The sequence below is a fragment of the Mesoplodon bidens genome, assembly GCF_964165515.1.
Source record: "Mesoplodon bidens genome assembly, chromosome: 17".
NCBI classification, from domain to species: Eukaryota; Metazoa; Chordata; class Mammalia; order Artiodactyla; family Ziphiidae; genus Mesoplodon; species Mesoplodon bidens.
Genome location: NC_138174.1, coordinates 5,665,999 through 5,687,030, shown reverse-complemented (window position 1 = coordinate 5,687,030; position 21,032 = coordinate 5,665,999). Strand labels below are relative to the sequence as shown.

Genomic DNA, 21,032 nt, shown 5'->3' with positions numbered 1-21,032 from the left:
GCGGAAAGATTTACATCCCAGGTTATCTATGTCATAATCCTATTAATTTCTCCAAATTTACTTTAGCTTTCTCCATAAAAGAACTCTACCATAATACTCACCAGTTTGTTATTCCTATTTGGTTCCCTATGTAAAAGTAAATAATGTAAAAGTCATCTTTTGAAGACATTAGAACAGAAATGTACACAAAAAATTTTAAATGTCAAATTAATCAGAAATCATACTATATATATAGATCAGTAAGTTTTGTAACACAGATGACACAAAAGGGAAAGGATGCTCTTAAGATTTGAGAACAGTGGGGAGGAGGCTCCAAACTGAGCTCAAGCAGAATCATCCAAAACTAGGCCTCCACCAGCTACATTTCCTCACAAATAAGCCATCAGTAGATAAGCCAGCCTCTTTTGATCCCACTTCCCTCATCCTGACAAAGAGCTTTAAAATCAAGAACAGAAGAAATAAACATGATACTTCACAAGTCTTTTGTCCTCTAAACCCAAAGAATTTAACTTGTTATTAAAACCTAAAAGATTTACAGAAGTGAAAATCTGTCATCCCATTATCAGAAATAAAATGCAAATGCCCAGGTAAAGCTGCATATTGACTGAAACATCATACTAAAGTACAATTAAAACAAGAAATTTAAATGACAATCACCGGAGTGTTTTTGCCTTAATGTGGGGAGGGGAGAAAGCTAAATAGGAAAATGACTAGACAACTAAAAAAGAGGGCAAAGAAGGACCAAGAAATATATAAAAAGGGAAAGCCAAGATTGCCAGACACAAATTTTGAAGGAACATTTGTCTCAATCATCTGTGGTTGCACAGCTTAGCAAGAATAGTTAGCAAGATGTCATCATGTTATTTATGAATATCTGTATCTCTACATCTAACTTTGTTATAAAGATACTTTGTTCCCAGAGGATTTCTGACCGAAAACTTTACTGCTGTCCAGACCACATTTGTGATTCACAGTGACTCTCAGGTCTTTTTCTGTCATACCAGTTCTCGGCTTTATCTACCTTGTCGTTAAGGTTTCCTTATGCACTAATGTCTAACATATTCACTCCCACTTTCAACAGAACTCCATCTCCAGTGTTTTGGGGGGCTTACGTCTCCCACTGAGTATATAGCCATAATTCAATTTCTTCCACCACCACCCCTGGCCAACAATAATCGTACACATTTTCAAATAAATGTTACTTTTATAAATAAAAGTAACAAAAGGTTACTTTTCCTATCTATATTTATGTATTTCTAATGTAGAAATTTTTTTAAATCAGTGCTACTCAAATATCAACTATGAAAGATCACATTTTTTAAAAAGTTCCTATGCATCATAGTCCTATATGTTCATACAACAAAAATGAATTACTAGAAAAATGATGACACATTTGGATGTTGTGGTATTATCAGATTGTTATAGAAGTTTCTAAACATTTACTTTTAACGTTTTAACTTATCTCCCTACAGACAGGAAACAACTCACCGTCTAGCCCCAGTCACTAGACACACTATGAGCATCAGTGCCCTGAGGCACATATATTCTCAGTATACAGCTCTTCAGGAAATTTTCCACATATTTAACAATAAACCAACCCAGACAAATGGCTAGCAACCTTTTTCTATATTGTTTTTCACATCACACATTTTACTTCAACAAGTCCTTATAGATACAAGGCCCTCAGCCGCAGGTTCTTAGCTTATCTGTGATAGAAGAGAATTTTTAAATTTACTGAAGATCCTAACTCTTTACTTGTAATCAAACAATCCCTTCTGCTTAATATGTTTGCTTCCCCATATTCCTCACCTTCAAAAACCACAACTCAAAACTTCTCCATAAACTCTTCTGGATCTAGAGAATTCTCTGCTACTTAGCAATCATCACACATTTAAATTCACACTGATTAATACACTGCTGTGTAAATGTTCTCTAGTAGATTCATGCATTGTCTCTTGAATTAGATTTGAGGAAAGCAAGAAAAACATCAGTCCATTCTTTTTAAATTTCTCACGCAGCCCAGAGTAAGACCTGCCCACAGTTAAAACCTCTGACTCATCAGATCCAAATAATTCACACACCCCACAGGCAAAAAGCAGCATTTGCAGCTCAGGGGTTGGCCCAACTGAGATTTTCAGAAAATAATTTATTTAACTAGCCATGAAACAGTAGTAAGTATGGCCTAACTACCTGTTTTCCGATCTCATTCTGAAATAAAATGTCACTGAGTTATCATGATAGCCTGCTTAGATCACCTGGAATTATGAGTGAATATTTACATAAATTTGAGGTAGTTCCACTACAACAAAAGAATAATAGACGGAGGGTCGGGCGGGGGGAGGGGGGTGAACTGGGAGATTGGGATTGACATGTATACACTGATGTGTATAAAATTGATGACTAATAAGGACCTGCTGTATAAAAAAATAAATAAAATTAAATTAAAAAAAAAAAAGAATAGACAAAGTCTCCATATGCCTTCAATTCACAGCATGCAATACTCTCATACCAAGAGTATTTCTTTTTTTTTTTAACTAAGAGTATTTCTAATACAAAGGAATTTTAAACCTTCTCAACTCAACCATTAACAAACAATTTTAAAATATATGCAACCTGTACCCACAAAGATTCCTAATTATGTAGCCCACTATTGGAAAAAAATCTCTATGTCCCTACATATTATTTTAAATATAAATGGGAAGAAAATATGGTCCTTCAAAGATATACTATATGAATACTGAGTTTCTAAGTAGAGGCTGACACGTAGGTCCTTTCAGTTTAGCCAAACATTGAGTTTTAGAGATGAAAGACACCATAGCAATTATCCAGGCCACGCTCATCATTTCACAGACGTGAAGATTACAGCCTAGAAGGTTGTCCCAAGGTCACAAAGCTAGAGATCCAGGACCTCAAAAACTGCAGCACAGTGCTCACTTCACTAATCTGCTTCCATTTGGATACATTCTAATATCTCTCCAAATACAGATGTCACATTTGTAGTAATATTTCCTTCTATTATTTTCCTTTACTAAAATAAACTTTAGAAGAATGGGTATTATAATCTCCTTTTTCAAGTCTCCAGGGCTCTTTACTATTTTGTCAAAAATTAATGTCAACAGCTCTAAATCACATATTTCAACTTTAAGATGCAATCCACTGAACCCCCATAAGTATTTATTTGCCATTCTAGTCTTACTTTCTACTCATACATCAGAAATGCTACTTATCACAGTTAACAGATTATTATTTTTTTTAATGTGAAAAAGCTACTGGGGGACCCTTAAGACTACTTAAGGGCTTTTTATTTTCCCTACACTAAACAGCTCCAAATAACCTGACTTCTAGGTTGTGCCTGCCTTCCAGCACTTCACTGCTTCCTTCCATATTGAAGGTTTTGTCTACTGTCACTTGTCACTCACTTCTCACTGCTTGTGTCCAACTCTATTCCACTTCTACCCTAGGGATTTAGAAAACACATATTCCCATTTCTGAGACTAGTATGAAAAGCAAAAGTAAATGTGTTCTTGGTGAGAGCCTGTAAGGAAGTCTATAAAACCAAACCCATACCTTTTAGTCTACCAATCTTAGTTGCTTAAAAGCATTTTGTAATTAATTACCTCCTTGTTCTCATCTATTTTCAAAAAGGAGATAATACTAGGTACATGAGGTATTGATATAATTCATACCTGACCCCACAGTTTTATTTTTGTCTAGAGAACATCTATCTAGTATTCTTGAAATTCATTTTATACTACCTTCTGATCAGAGACTTCCTTAAAGCACCTTAAGCTTACATCAGTTTTCTAAAATTAATATTTTCTTTTTGATCTTTCTCCTATTACTTAGGAAACTGAATTAGTTATAACTTTATAGTAATTTCCGCCAAGATTTACAACCTCCTGAACATCTTTAGCTGCCACTGATCCTAACCGAAATTAGCACCGTCTCTAGATTATTATTACTGTTAACATAATGATTCTCAGTAAGACTCAAAGGCATCAAACTGTAATGAACTACTATAAGGTACTTCAAAACGATTCATGGTCTATCAACCTCAAATCCAAATAAAACTAAATTAAATTTCTAATATAAAGAGATTTTAAACTGTTTTTAAACAGTTGGGCCAATTATGAAAAGCTGAAGATTTTAAGTTTGCCTTGTAATGAGGAGTTTAAATTAGGGGAGAAATCTTTGGTATTTAGACAAAGCAGTCAGAAAATAAAGTTAAAAGACGATTAATATACCTACAATGGGTCACATAACATCTAATTTAATGTTGTAGTTGCTGTTATCTTAAAAAGAATGCATTAAGATAAAGAAAATGAGCAAAAACAAGAAGGATTTCATCCCTTCACATAAAATGTCTCTATTTCATGCACAGAGATCAAATAAAATTCTGCATATAAGAAATATACACCAAGGAAAATGGTTAACAAAAAGCAAGAAACACATTACAGTCCTCCCCAACTTATGAGAACACTGACCATTATGTAGGTAACATCCCAGTATCACCCCTATGTTCCATTTAGTTTCACGTAAGTTTCCATCTCACCTACCTTTCTTCTCTGAGAGATGTTGAGGGCACCAAAGTCATTAAACAAGGATGAAGCAGGTGAAGTTAGAGGATCTGGAAGGTAAGTTATATAAGTTTCCACACAGACAACTCAGGAAACCTATAAATCTAATAAATGTTTAACTTGAATGCTTATAAAGTAGTAAAAAAAAATCATATACCACAACAATAAACTCAATGCGTCACACAGTGGGTGTTCAAATATTTTGTAAGTGAATGAAACACAAACTGGAGACTACTTCATTCAGCCAAGAGTCAGTACACATCTATTCAGAAGCTATACGAATTAGAATGCATCTATTTGCTGAGAACCAAAAGAAAATAAAATAGAAAAAAAAGGTGATCTTACCCATGTTATTAGGAATGTGTTTATGAAGGAAGTCTACCTGTAGTTTGTGTTCTTGAGACCACCAAACCAGAAGAAAAATACAAAAGGGGTAGGGGTGGCACGGAGAGTAGTCAAACATACTCTGAGCGATAGGACTTGGATATTAACACTCAGGCAAGACCTTAAAACCATCTACCCTACAGAATATTCCATATTTTTAAGTTTATCACCACATATTTGATATTCTTACTAAAAAGATAAGGTAAATTAAGTTTTTAAAGATGAAAATATTAAATGTTTCAAAACACAAACATGAAATCCAAAGATTTTATAGGTTCAAAGCTCTATTACTCTGCAGCCAGAAGTTACAAACAAAAGTACACCTCTAAATTGTTTCTCACTTAACAAATCAGAAGAGTTTCTGAAAAGGAGTGCATGGTATACACTGAAATATTTTTGTCTTCATTTCTGAGCTTTAGTTAGTCCTATGTTTCTCATTAAATTATCTGTAAAATCCTAAAGAAAATATAGTAAATGTTGTCATTTAAAGGAACCTTAAATCTCTTCATAATGCAGTACATATAAATTGCTGCTTAATTTCTCTGGTTTCTTCTACCTGGATTTTCACAGTCTAGTCCTTCATTAGAATTAACATTAATTTAATATAACTAATAATGCAAAGAGAAAGAAGTTAATAAAATAGTAAGATACAAGATTTTTATGTAATTTATACATTCAAGACTATAAAAATAGGTATTATTCATCCTTTAGGCTACCTTTGATAGCATTTAAAAGTCAGCATATAAACTCTATGGGAATGCCAAAAATATTATAAGGCTACACATTAGTTTCTAATAATTTTATTCAATATTAAAATGTTGCTATCTTTTCCTACAGCAAAAGAAGAAATTTCTAAGTAATGAGGGAGGTTTGATACACACACATAAAAATGTCTATCTCAGAAATAATCAACATGCAAATTCTTATTCTCATCATTATAAATAACTGTTTACATTTTACCAATATAGAATATTAATAAATAGTTACATATTTTTTTAAAAACCATTCCTGCCTGAACATTTATTTTTAAAAGTAGGATACAGAAAGATACAAAAGAAACATTTATTTTTAAATTAGGATATGAAAAGGAAATTCTGTATCAAAAGGCTTAAAAATGTCCATAATCTTTGAAACAGTAATTCCATGTCTCAGAATGTTTCCAAAAGAAATAACTCAAAATATGAACACAGATTCATACACATAAGTCCAATACTGGACTTTAAAAAAACAAAAGTAAATTATGAAAATAAACAACAGGATTCAATTTATAATGACCGAGAAACACTCATGTTATAATTTAAAAGTATATTTAATGCAATCTCAGGTATTATTATGTACATAAAGTATTATATATTATGTGTATATGTATGTATATACTCGTTATCTGAGTGTGAAGATAACAGATCATATTCTTCCTTACATCTATCTGTAATTTTCAAAATTTCTACCATGGACATATTGTTTTTAGAGTCAGAAATACATATATCTGTAAGACAAAAAGGGACCAAGTCTTACCATGGCCTGCATATGGCTTGGCACTGTCATTTAGGAGGCTTGGGGAGCTGCTACTATTAGTCATTCTCTGAAACATAAAATATATATACATAATATCATTGAGGAATACAGAATAAAGAATATTCAACCGATTAAGTTAAGACTGACCCTCTTTGCGTCTTCCCCTCCAATCCATCGTTCACATCAGTGACACTCTAATCTTCCTATAAATGCTGCTGCTTGGATTACAATCATCTATGCAGAAACTTCGAAATACTCTCTATAACACATCAAATGAAAAGTTTACTCAATAGCCAGGTATTTAAAACCAAAGTCACAGAACTATTTTGAATTGCACTTCCATAACTTTTTAGCCTGAGCAAGACACATAACTACTAAGTTTCCTTGTCCATAAAATATAAACTCCAGTATCCATCCAAGAGGATGTGAATGACTGTAAGTCAATAAACACTCTCTACTATTCTCTCCCAGCGCATATTATCCTTCATACACCTCACAGATTCTATAAAATTAGGCTCTTCTCTCTTCTCTAAATATGCCCCCATGCTTTCCTAACACACTCCACAGCCTCTATGGTCTCACGATCCTGAAAGGCCCTCATTCCACACTCAACAAAACACACAGAGGAGTGAAACCAGTCTCTTTCTATCCATCCTCTACATTCTCCAACTCCACCCTTGAAAGCTCACCCTGACTCCAAACCTACAAGAGACGGCTCACCTATATCCCACCTACCTCATCACCTCCTAAAATCCCACCTCCCACTCAACAAAAGTGAAAACAAATGAAGACTCCAGATGTCTCCATCCTCGGAATAAACTTCAGTGTTTAGTGCCATATAAATTCATACCAACAATACCTGCATCAAGGGATACTTTGTTTCTACAGGGCTTCCAAATCCATTAACTCCAATAAAGCTGGTGCTGAAATACGAATCTGTGAGGCTGGTATCAGTTAAAGCACCTCCATCTATTCCAGGAACTGAAAGAGAAGGAAAATTCAAGTATTTAAATTATTTAAAAGTACAAAACATTGATGTAGTTTCTCTGTTCCCAAATAAGTTTTAAAGTCTCAAATCTGTCACACTTGTTTTTATTTACCTGTTCATAACAAAAGGCAGAACCAAATAAAACTGTCTCAGCTCTAAAAATGTGTTCAACAATGCTCAAGTTGAAATTTTTTTTCCCACAGAGATAGCTATTTATTTTATATTAGTTACCTGAGAGCCACCAAGCACAACATGAAGAAACAAACCACACTTGCATTTCTACTTTTCTCATCAAGTTTTTTTCTTTAACTTTGCAAGAGGACAGGAGAATATAAACCACTGCAACTTCTCCTGTGAATCTTCATATGCTAAACACAGACAAGTTTCTCAGGACTGTTTCTCATAACACATCTTAAGAAACAGACCAGCAGTCTCATATTAACTCATAATTCAGTAAGCCAATTCTACGGTGGGAGCAATGGGATAGAGCTGAGGGGTACAGACAAGCTTTCTGTCGATTTTATGGTAGAATAATACAGAATCATTGTAACTACTAAGACAACCCATCATATACCAACAAAGGGATGGACAATGTTTTAGATGCTATTTCCTGGTAAGTACAGTTCATCCTTGAACAACACAGGTTTGAACTGCATGGGTCCAATTATACACAGACTTTTTCTCAATAAATATACTGGAAAAATTTTTGGAGATTTGTGACAATTTGAAAAACTCAAAGATGAACCTCGTAGCCTATAAATATCAAAAAAAAGAAGAAATCGTATGTCATGAATGCATAAAATATACGTAGATGTGGATACCACTCTATCCTTACATAGGCATAAGGTGAGTGACATTTAATATAAAATTAACGTGTTAGTTTTCTGTTTTACAACTTTGCTTTCAAAGAATTACATTACCGTACAGTATGCCTCTCTCCAAACTGGAGAAACTATTACAGGTGACATAACCTATCATCACAGGTTAAGTGTTTTTCTTTAAATGTAACATTTCCAATACTGTATAATGCATATGACTATAAAAATTTTATAATGATTCACTTATTAGTATATAGGCTAGGCTATTGTGAAGCAACCATATCACTCTCACTGAACTACCATAAAGCAATCATACTGCTGCTTCTTCATTATCAGTGCAGGATACCTGTAAATAAATATGAATTTCTTTTTCACATTATCTTTTCATTTTTGATGTCTAGTGTTAGTAAAACATATGACACTTTGTATCGTATAAGGCAACAGTGATGTAGGTACAGACAGAAAGTGGTTCACCTTTGTAAGCATACAATGTAAACTTATATCGATAAATACAGTACAGAACTAAAAACATATTTTCTCTTATGATTTTCTTAATAGCCTTTTCTTTTCTCTAGCTTACTTTATTGTAAGACTACAGTATATAATACATATAACATAGAAAATATGTTAATCGACTGTTTATGTTATTGGTTAGGGCTTCCCAGTCAACAACAGGCTATTAGTAGTTAAGTTTGGGAGCAGCCTGAGGGACTGGAGTTCCATAGCCCATGCTTTAAAAAAAAAAAAAAAAAAAAAAAGCCCAGCTGAAACTACTAAATGGTTCTCCTCTGCCAACTAGGACATCACAGACAAGATGCTGGCAGTGCTCATCCCAAGGGATGAAATCCAAACTTCCTAGTCTGACATTAAAAAGCCCTCAACAATCTGTTCTCAATCTATGATTCTAGTATTTCCTGAAAGTGCTGGGTTTGAGACTCAACTCTGCCACTTACTAGCCACAATGTCTTAGGCAAAATGGTTATAAAGTAGAGATGATACCATGATGTAAAATGAGCCTCATACCATCTACCCTGCAAACTTCCACAAAAAGTTATGAAAAACAAAGAAGCAGTATCTTAAAAGTTCTTGTAAAAATCCTGATGGTTGCACAGCTCTATAAATTTACTAAAAGTAACTGAATTGTACATTCACAATGGGTGAATTTTAGAGCATGTACATTATATTTCGATAAAGCTTTTCAAAATCGGTGGAGAAAAATGAGATTACTCAATAAATGGACTTAAGACAACTGGGTATCCATCAGGGAGAAAACTGAGTACCTTACACAGATATTTCCAAAAGATCAAAGATTATAATGTCAAAGTATATATCTACTATAAAAAGGTCTTACAATAATCCTAACATTACTGAATTCTCTCCTCCAGTCAAAATGATAAACTCACTATATTTTGAAGGTCCACACTTCATCAGTTCTAACACACACACACACACACCCCAACTCTATGTTCTTCAAGACCCAGGTATAATGGAAAAAAACCAAAATACTTAAGTTAGTCATTCAGTTCTAACCCAACTCTTGCCACTCACTAGCTGAATGACCTTGAGCAAAACCCTCTAAATTTCATTCCTTCATCTGAAAGAGAAGGCAATCCCATCTCACTCACAGGGTTGTGAAAGGGACTCAAGTGAAGTAACCTATGAGGAGTGCCTAGCACCCTGTCTCATAGGTAATCATAAATGTTATTTTCCTCTTCTCTTATCTCTAGAATGTATACCCCAATTATTCCAAGTTGTGTTTAACACACAACTCTACCTCTTAAGATACTGTTTCTATCATTCATGTGACAAAATTTTTTTCCTTTGATCTCTTACTGCTGTCTTCAACTACTTAAACATTTAAATTCTTACCTGTCTCTGAACTATCTACCCATCTAAATTATCTGTAAACTGAGATTTGGGACTACTCCTGGTATTTTTCTGGTATTCCCTACTCTACTAGCACATTTACACAAACACTTATTTACAATTAAGCCCTTTTTTAAAGTAGGTATTTTTAAAAGTTGATAAAAGATACAATAGATTTTCACAACCAACTTCTGTAAACACCCCATGCACATGATATCATTGCCTCCGTTTTTCTGATGAGGCAATGAGACTCAAAGACACTAGACTGACAGCACACTGGATGCAGGCCCAAGAAACAGGGGCTCCTCGACCACTCAGCACTTGCACCATCCTTTTCCGCACTGTGGAATGAGCACAAACTTTTAGCAAATACAACTGTGCATAAGGTCTGTTTCAGCTAGTTGCCAACTACTGATCTTTGACAGCATATCTAACCTAAGTCTTTTTTTTCTTCCTCTGTAAAACAGAAACGACAACACCTACTTTCCAGTGTTTTATGAGAATAAAAGGCCGGGAAGTTTGTACCTCTTGACTATCTTCACTTACACCCCTGGACCCCTGCATCTGGCAACCACCAATCTGTTCTCCACTGTATCTGTGAGTTTGGGGTTTTTGTTTTTAATTTATTTATTTTTTTATTTTTGGCTGTGTTGGATCTTTGTTGCTGCGCATGGGCTTTCTCTAGTTGCGGCGAGCGGGGGCTACTCTTTGTTGCCGTGTGCAGGCTTCTTATTGCGGTGGCTTCTCGTTGCGGAGCACAGGCTCTAGGCGTGCAGGCTTCAGTAGCTGTGGCACGTGGGCTCAGTAGTTGTGGCTTGCAGGCTCTAGAGCGCAGGCTCAGTAGTTGTGGCACACGGGCTTAGCTGCTCCATGGCAAGTGGGATCTTCCCAGACCAGGGCTCGGACCCGTGTCCCCTGCATTGGCAGGCGGATTCTTAACCACTGTGCCACCAGGGAAGCCCCGAGCTTGGTTTTTTTTTAAGATTCCATATGTAAGTGAGGTCACACTGTACTTGCCTCTACATAGTTTTTTTTTTTTTTTAATGTAACAAGTTTAAACCAGATTACTGAAGATTCTGTATGCTCCTTAACATATGTGTACATTACATTTTGTGTTAATTTATATATAAGTATACATAATACGTTAAGATATAACAGCTTAGGGCCATCATTTGTAATAGTAAAAGACCGTAAACAATCTAAACAGCCACTAAAAAGAGTAAGGTGTATTTTTATGTGTGGATGTGGAAGAAACTAGAAGATATGCAGTTTGCTGAAAAAATTCAAAGTGCATTAGGCTTCCGTGTGTGCACACGTGTATATGTGCTACAGATAGGGAAATATAAACATGAGTCATAGTACAGACAAAGAATATTTCTGAATAGATACATAATAAATTGGAAACAGTGACTGTCTTTTGGAGAGGGATCAGGGAATTAAGGAAGAAGGGAGACTGTTTTTCACTGTGTAGCCTTTTGTGCTATTTAAATTTTTAACCTGTGCATGCAGTACGTTTTTAATTCCAAAAGCAAGATACTGTTCCTAGTTTTCTAAAGCTGGAACTTTTAATAGTAAAAATATAATTAAAAACTAGTTTTAGAAAAATAGGTACAACATCTTTAGTTTTTTTAAAGAAAAAGCAAGATACCAAAAAAGACATCAAAAAAGGAAGAGGTTCTATCGGAAGAGGACTATTATCCACATGCCAATTAACTCAGCCAAGATAAATGAGCATGTCCTTCCCTAAACTGAAGTTAAGCTGCTGAGAGGTCAGTGATTTTAAAAGCTGTTGGGAAGGGAAGAGGATGAATTCTAAAGACTGAAGATAAAATAATTCGTTTTCTAGAACATAAACATTTAGAAAAACACAGAAACATTTCAGAGCTGAAGAAATTTTAGACATCATGTACTCCATACCCCTTTCTCCTATTTACAGATAAGGAAATATATTTCCACATGGACTAAGCTGCTAGCCTAAGATCAAAGTTACTTGGTAAGAGAGTATTAAAATCAAAATCTCAGGACCCCCAGTCCAGAAATAATTTCTATATTCTGAAAGGAGACACAAATATTTTATGTATCGATTTGTTAACAATTATATAACAGTACATAAAACAAATATTTTATCACATTCCTTCGTATAGTTTCAGCTCATAAACTACCTTATAAACAGAATATAAAGTTAATATGGAAAAACAAATGTAAGAAATACTGCTCTAAAACTTGAGTGTGTGTATGCGTGCCCATGCTACGGATCTGACCTGTTTCCCCCCCAAAATTCACATACTGAAGCCCTAACCCCCAATGTGAGTGTATTTGGAGACAGACCCCTTAGCAGTAATCAAGGTCACATACACAAGACTATTCATGATGATGAACCCTGAGCAACAAGATGAGATTGGCTTACTCTGACTTTATACACTGCTGTTCCAATGAAAATTTTTACAAAAAAGTTTATAGCTTTTATTAACTTAAAAACTAAATTAAATAAATTAAATTCAACCTTAAAATAGATTTTAAAAATATTTCTAGGTGCTGTAAATGTTCATACCTTTGTACACAAAAGCACATATGCCTACAGAAAAGCAAACAAACAGACAAAAAAAAAGCTGCTCCAAAATAAAGATAGATATAAATTTTCCAAGTTAAAAAGAAAAAAGAAAAATTCAGCAAGAAAAACTCTTGATATACACAACTTGGCTGAAACTTGAGGGAATTACTCTGAGTCCAAAAAAAAAAAAAAAAAAAAAAAAAGCCTATTCCCAGAAGATCACATGCTATATAATTCCATTTATAGAACATTCTTTTTTTTTTTTTTTTGGCCATGCCACGGCTTGAGGGAATCTTAGTTCCGGGACCAGGGGTTGAACCCGGGCCACGGCAGTGAAGCACGGAGTCCTAACCACCAGACCACCAGGGAATTCCCTATAGAACATTCTTTTTTTTTTTTTTAATTTACTTTTTATAAAGGTCATTATTAGTCATCCATTTTATACACATCAGTGTATACATGTCAATCCCAATCTCCCAGTCCATCCCACCCCCACCCCGCCCTATAGAACATTCTTGAAATGACAAAATTACAGAAATGGAGAGCAAATTAGTGGTTGCCAGGGATTGGTAGGGAGAGTTACAAAAGGGCCACTTGAGGGTGAGAGAGCTGTTCTATGTCTTGACTGTGTTGGCAGGCACAAAACATACACACGATAACACTCCACAGAACTAAATATACACACGTGTGCACACACAAGTACAAATAAGACTCAGAAAATCTGAATAAGGTAAGTGGATTGTATCAATCAATGTGGTTTTGACACTGTACTACAGCTATGAAAGGTATTACCACTGGGGGAAACAGTGATGGGACAAAAAGCTCTTTCTGTATTATTTCTTACAACTGCATGGAACTCTACAGTTATCTCAAAATAGGAAGTTAATTTAAAAACAGAAAAATCCTATAAAAGGGCAAAAATAGGAAGATATTGTTTTGTTTTGGCAATCAGGTATCTTCTTTAGAGTCATTTCAAATGCACTTCCATGCAAAGCAGTCTTTTACTTGTTAACTGACTCTTACCTAGACTTAACTTTAGGACAACCCTTGTTGAGTACTCCTCATAAAGCTCTAAGCCCTCCTCATAAAACTTCTCAAGATCTGACTTTATCTTATACACGTGTCTGTACTCCCCACTGGAATGTAGCCTCCATCAGGGCAGACTTTTGTTTCATTCAATGTTGTATTCCTATCACCCAGATCAAAACTTGCCACTTTGCAAGCACAATATTAAAGGAGTGAACTGAATGGTAGTCTTTCTTGTCTACTTTGTGTATTGTCAAATAACAATGTTTAAATCTGTACCAGCTATCCTAAAGGCAAATTCCCAGTACTCACTTTTCTGTTAGCTGATTCGGGTTTGTGGGATGAAAAGTATAATCCTGGCTTAAACAGAAACAGTTTTGCCATACACGTCATCATACACTTCAAAGTTTGTATATGAACTTCAAGTTATCCCCTGGTTTCTTTCATTTGGACAGACAACCCCAGTTCAATAATCTGTAGCTATTTTACTGGTCTTGAAAATATAATCTCAAAAATTGGGAGGTAAGGAAATGTACAGGCTAATTGTAGAGTTACTACTAGTAATATTCAATAACAGCAGCAACTAAGCCTGAAACCTGACTATGTACCAAGCAATGCACTGACAGTGTCACCTGCGACCCTATCACAACTCTTAAGTAGGTATTATTACTACCTCCATTTTTTTAAAGGAGAAAAACTGAGGCTTAAAAGTTAAAAATTTGCCCAAGATCACAATGCTAGTAGATAAGAGAGCCACGCCCATCTTAGATGTGCCTTATGCCAAAGTATTACTAACTAAATTAGTAGAACTGAAAATAAGTCTAATGTGGTAAAATAAACAAATCTATTGGGTTTCAAATTAAGTAATGTGCATGAAATACAAATACTGGTATAACAGTTTAGCTGCTAAAAACTGAGCGCCTTGAAGATGAAAAGTCTAGCTGGTTGAAAATATTAGAATTACATCTTTAAAATGTCAAGAATCAATAATCCAGTTGAACCCAAATCAAACCACATTTAAGCCTTCAAAGATCCCAAGTCCAAAAGAAATAAGGAATGTCAAACACTTAAAGTCAATGCTTTTTAAAAAAAATAAACTGTTATTTCCCAAACAATCCTGAATGCCGGAACATGTTTACCACCCTGCCACATCAACAGAAGAGCTGCAAGTGAGGAAAGGTACTACTCTGTAGAGATAAAAAGTAAGCAACAAAAGATAGTTCCTTCACAAGACTGAAACACCACAAGATTGAAGCACCATACAGAGAAGAAAAAGCCTCTCTGCTTCAGTTTTCCAATGCTTGCAAAATAAGGATAAAATTTGCTTCTTGCATGTACCTCTAAAGTTTTAACAGAATGTGAAACACTAACAAAACAATTCTGCAAATGTGAAGTGCTAAAGCAAGGGTCAAAAACTCAAATGCCAAGAGGAGCCAGGCATAGAAAAGTCACCCACCCAGTCAGTAATAAGGCAGAATGGAGAGTCTTGCCCCACCACAGACCTAACTCCAGTATACAAAAGAGCCGCCCTTCAAAGGAAGCCAGAAATCTGTATTTCAGTGTTAAACCTTCTGATTTTTTAAATGTTGTCAACTAATTCAATTACAATCCACACACATGCAAATTAAAAACATAAGATTTGCCACCAAAATGCCTAAAAGTATAAGATGGAACACCACGTGTTGGGGAGAATGTGAAACAACTGGAACTCTCCTACTCTTCTAGAGGGAATGTAAATGTGGTACAATCACTTAAGAAAACTGAAGTCATCTACTTAAAGCTGAACATCTGCATGCCCTATTACAAGCCTGCAATTCCACTCCCACGTAATTCAACATAAATTCGTAGACTTGAACCAAAAAACATGTTCAAGGGTGTTCAAAACAGTGCTCTTCTTAATAGACAAAAATTGGCAACATTCCATTGCCCACTACCAGTAAAATGAGAAAATAAAATGTGGTATAGTCATACAATGTAACACTACACAAGAATGAGACTAAGAGACTGTTCTTATATAACGTGAATGGACCTTACAAATATGCTGAAAGAAAGAAGCCCACAAAAAGAGTACATACTACCTGATGCCATTCCTATAAAGCTCAAAAAAGCATGAAAAATGAATCTACAATGTTATAAGGTAGTGCCTGAAATCAGTAGTTACCTCTGGGAAAGGGTAGTGACTGGCAAAGGGCAAGAAGAGCAAAGCTTCTGGAAGGTACTGATTATGTTCTATTTCTTTATCCGAGTACTGTTATACGCTATGTGTTCATCTTGTGAAAATTCCAAAACTTATGATTTGTATACTCTTCCCTAGGTATGCATACCTCAATAAAAAAAAAAAAACTTTTAAAACACACACACACAGAAGATACCCAAGGAGCCCAAAGTATTTCTGCAGGCAGACCCAGCTTATCAGAGCAGATCTGTTTGACCTCTCAGCTAAAGAAATACTCTACATTTTTACATTTAAAGAACAGCAAAGAAAAAATAAAAGCAAAATAAAATTGTGTCAGTGACTCTACATGATCAGGTCAGCAACTAACAAAATTTAAATCTCTCCTTATAGCAACACCTCTTAGAGTGTGTTGTCTATTTTAACTGCCTCATACACTTAATTAACAAGTGTCTCAAAAGATACAGTATAGGGCTTCCCTGGTGGCGCAGTGGTTGAGTCTGCCTGCCGATCCAGGGGATGCGGGTTCGTGCCCGGGTCCGGGAAGATCCCACATGCCGCAGAGCGGCTGGGCCCGTGAGCCATGGCTGCTGAGCCTGCGCGTCCAGAGCCTGTGCTCCGCAACGGGAGAGGCCACAACAGTGAGAGGCCCACGTACCGCAAAAAAAAAAAAAAAAAAAAAAAGATACAGTATAAGAACACAGTAAAATGTAGAAAGTAGACTAAAAATTAAACAATGAAGTGTAAAAATTCAAAGCAGCCATTAAATCACCGACACAATCCTCTTCCCTGATTCCTGAACAACTTGACTTGCCACTCATTGATAAGAGGCAATTTTATCTCATCCAAAAGGAGTCACAACCTGTACCACTGAGAGTTACCAAGAAGCCTACAGCAGAAAAGAGGAGCCTTAGGCTTCACCCAGTTAAGTTAAAGCAAGCCCTACAGAATCCAACTACATAATGCAGCTACTTAATCAAATAACTGTTAAATGACTAAACGTTAATTTTAAAATGCCTTCTTAGCACTAACTGTCTGTCCTCTCAAGACCCTATATCCCAATTATTTTCTGTTCCTGAGATATGAAATGATCCCCACCTTTGAGTCACTGCTAGTGTTTCTCCTCCACCTTCCTGTTTCCACTTGTTTACAGCCTGTCCTAACTTTCATGTCCCAAATCTACCACCTCTGTGTATCGGAAAATCCTAGAAATATCACATATTAAATCAAATACCTGCATTTTTTAAAGTGTCTCTTCCTGTAGGTAACAAATACTGTTCAGTTTCATTGATTACTAATCAAACATAACTCGAATTAATTTGAGCCGTAACTCAAGACATACAGCAAGTTTACCTTGAAAATGCAAAGTTGCTGCTCCAAAGTGATAAAATTCCACCAATCAAGTAACCATTTTGACAAAACATTTTAAGTTACAAATTAATCTTCTTAGCATATCACCCTCACCAAATATACCTGCACTAAAGTAAAGCCTATCGCAGCAAAAGAATCTTTAACACACACACACATCTCTCTGGGAAGACACTTATAGTCCTCATAGAGCAAGTAGGTGCTAAAGCATCAAGCCAAGTACATAGTCCGTTTACAGTTTAATTTTTAAAAAAGACGACAATGTTCTGACATTCAAGTTAAGTAGCCTATCAAATGATTTTCAGATCTAAAATCAGTTTAGAATTCCCAAGAAAGTAGGACTTTCCATTTGGTTTAGAAATGCTCAACAAACTCAAAAACAAAAAAGGAAAATCTGGCACCTCTACTTTTTCCTTAAGGGCAACATTCTGTAAAACAGATTACACTCACACTTATTAGAACTTCAAACTCCACTCACTAACGGCTCAAAAGTTGCAAGGCAACAGATAATGACAGAAAGTAAAAACAATGCAAACAGTCCTAAGATATCCGCATTCAAGTGCTCAGTCGCACACAAAGGTGCGCTGCACATGACACGCTTTCAAGGCTCCACGCTAAGGGTTCGCCTGGTACAAAGCAGTAGAAGATGAGATCCCTAGTGACACCCTGCAAACTTCTGCCAGCTTTCAGGAAAACCATGCTGAAATGCAAGTCCTGTGAAATCCCTACTCGCAACTCCCCACTCAACCTCAGCACACGATAAACGCGGCTGTCCGTTCGCTCTTCATCCTTAGAAAGCATTTCCTGCCTGGAAAACCTTTCTCCCAGAAGCCTTGCACAAACTTTTTCCGCTCGTTCAACCCACTGCACGAAGCCTCAGAGCCCGCCCTCCCATGCCGCCCCCGACCCACACACACCCACCCGGCGACCTCAACCCTCGGCCGACTCCACTCCACACGGGCACGCAGAACACGTGTGCCCGCAAACCCAGCCCCTTTCCACACCCCCCGGAAACGACACCCCCTTTCCCGCACACCGCACGCCACAGCCCATCCCCCTTCCTCCCCGCCCCCACTCCACCACCCCAGTCCACCACCCACGTTCCCAGGAAGCCAGCCTCCCCTCGCTCCCGGGCTCGCCGAAGGCTGTGGGGAGGGGAAGCAGGAAGACGGAAGGAGGGCTCGGGCCTGGCCTAGGCTTCTCAGAGCGCCGAGGGAGGCGGAGGGGGGGACCCGCGGGCCGGGCTCGGTCGCAGGGCCTCGTCCGGCCCCGGGCCTTCCCTCCGCCGCCGTCCCGAGGCCGAGGCCGCCCTCCTAGCCCGGACCACACTCACTTGCCAGCCGCGGTCCGTCGAGGACCCCGCTGCCGCCTCCTCCACCGGCCGCGGCTCCTGCCCCCGGGCCCCCAAGGTCCGGCTTTTTGGGCCCCGGGGGCGGCCCGGCTCCCCCGCCCGGGACCGCTCCGGGTGGAAAGCCGGCCACGGGCGCGCCCGCCAGAGCCAGGGGGACGCTGTTGCTATGGAGGCCGAGGCCCGGGGCAGCTCCGGCGGCCGGGTCCTCATGCAGGAACTGACACTCCTCCCCGTAGAAGCAAGTCTTATCCTTGGCGTAGTAGCGGCAGTACTTCAGCTTCACTCCCGCCGCCGCCCCGCCGGGGACACCCCCGACCCCAGGCGGGGCCACCACCGCCACTGCCGCCGCCAGTGAGGAGGAGGAAGAGGAGGCGGCGGCCGAGGGGGGCGGGAGGCCGCCGCCACTGTTCATGGCAACGCTGCAGCCTCGTCTTCCGCTGCCGCCCGAGGAGCCGCCGCCGCCACCATAGACCAGGAGGGAAAGAAGACGCTGCCGGTGCCGGAGAAAAGCCTGGGCGGGTGGGTCTGTCCCGCTGCGGGAGCCGGAGCCGCCCGGGGAGAGGGGGGGAGGGGAGGGAGGAGGGGGTAGGAAGGAGGGGAGGGGGAGAGTTGGGATCCTCTCTCACTCACTCACTCTCTCGTTCTCTTTTCTTAAAGGGGCCGCGCGGGACGACGGGGTGGGCGCGCGGGCCCGGACGGGGACTTCGAGGGCGCGGGCTAGGGGAGGGGTAGCGGCGGCGGCGAACGGGCGGGGAGGGCGGAGGGTCCGGTTTATTTTTAAATTCTGCCTCCACTCGCTCTCTCGCGCTCTGGTTCCTCCGAGTTGTTTATTCCATTTTCCTCTTCCTGAGACGGCCGTCGCTGGTGCGCCTGCGCGTCGAGGCGCAGGGGCTTGTGGGTAGCGGGAGCGCGAGGGCAAGCCTGGCCTGGCGTTGGGCCCCCTGGGCATCCGCGAGCCGGCGGCGGTTGGACGGGCGGACCGCGGCGGCGCTCCCCGACGCCGAGCCGGCTGGGGAAGTTCTCACGAGGCGAATGCCTTCCCTTTTTCGTATATCCTCTTATTTATAAAGCCAGGCGTCATTTTTTAATGGAAACGACGAAATTTACAGAATGTGATTGTCATTTTGAGGGGCTGCACCTGGGGCCGGAGCCCAAGCCCTTGCTCTGCTGGGAGAGTAGCTCCGTCTGTTCGTCACGCTTCCGCACCCTCGCTTTTTCCCCTCCTCTTTTTCCTTCCCGCTGAGGGTGATGAGAACTACAGGACTGATTGCCTAAAAACTCCTGGGCCTTTTATTCCAAAAATCGAACCTGAGAAGGTTGATTTAGGCAAACCCCCAGCTGAGTGCAGCACCTGTTTTCTCTATTTATATTACTGAAAGCCTTCAGTAAAATATTATGAACAGTGAGATGCCACCTGGGGACACCGCTGCCTAGGCAGCACCAGAAGGTTTCCCTTAAAATCGCGCTGGGTTTCTTTTCTCCAATCGGCCTAGTCTTGACTCGAAATTCATTTTTAAAAGATAGTTTTTTTTCCCTCACCGATCTCTGATGTTATGCTCCGCTGTATTTATTTAAAAAAAAAAGTTTTCAGGGATTTTAAGGAGTTGCTATGAAGGGAAAATAACTTTAACGTTTTAGTTTTTCTCCACTGCGAAAGGTTTTCTCAAAAGGCAGTTGGAGGGGGGGGTTTGTTGGCAGAATTTGAGGAATTGTGGCAAACAGAAGAGGTCACAGAAGAACGGATAGAAGCAAGTGTACCACACTGCAGAAGGGGGGAAAGTGGATTCCATAGACCACAAACGGGTAAGCCTGGTGACGTTCCTTAGCTAAATTCGAAGTAGTAATAACATTGTATTGTGTCTTTCTGTTTAAAAATATTTCCACATGTATATTTATCAACAAATGTTTATTAATGCCCATCACGTGTACCAGGAACTGAGCTCGGAGCTGGGGAAGCAAAAGTAAACAAAATGCAGTCTTGTCTGAGTTCAGATGGCTTGTTTACTCTCTCCTTGGGGAGACACATGGTACACAGGCCATCACAAATGAGTGTCTTAGGTGCTGACCTTGTCACACTAGCTATTAGAGGATATTAAAGATGTTGGCTTCCTGGAGAAAGCTGATAGCTTAATAGCAGGACTTGAGAACATCTGCTTTGAATTGAGACAGACCTGAGTTTGTAACCCAGTGGCGACGCTTAAGAGCTGTGTTACTCTGGGTAAGTTGCTTCACTTCTCTGTGCCTTATCTGTAAGCCAGGTAAGAATACTACCTACTTGGTAAAGTAGAAACTAATAATGCATAGTATCCCATGCTTAGTAAGGATTCAGTAGGTTGTAGCTATCACTATTAGTATTGCTGCTCCTAGTAGTCAGCGTGTAAGAGTGCAGGAAAGAGCCTTCCAGGCAAAGCAGAC

The 21,032-nt window shown here is 38.8% G+C and overlaps 1 protein-coding gene across 10 annotated transcripts in view; it reads right to left on the bottom strand.

The window, feature by feature from the left end:
• Positions 1-20,801, bottom strand: part of PAN3 (poly(A) specific ribonuclease subunit PAN3) — a 121,225-nt gene extending 100,424 nt beyond the window's left edge. For 3 of the 10 annotated variants that reach the window (XM_081214957.1, XM_081214960.1, XM_081214964.1), the window contains exons 1-4: positions 18,600-20,796; positions 7,336-7,457; positions 6,477-6,543; positions 4,557-4,627 (exon numbers count right to left, since the gene is read on the bottom strand). In XM_081214957.1, the coding sequence (XP_081071083.1) occupies positions 4,557-4,627; positions 6,477-6,543; positions 7,336-7,457; positions 18,600-19,029 (690 nt within the window). In that variant the 5' untranslated portion in view covers positions 19,030-20,796. Of the gene's footprint in view, positions 1-4,556; positions 4,628-6,476; positions 6,544-6,623; positions 6,709-7,335; positions 7,458-18,599 lie in introns of those variants that run through there. The other 7 variants (XM_081214961.1, XM_081214962.1, XM_081214963.1 and 4 more) reach the window with 5 other exon arrangements.
• Positions 20,802-21,032: the final 231 nt, after the last annotated feature.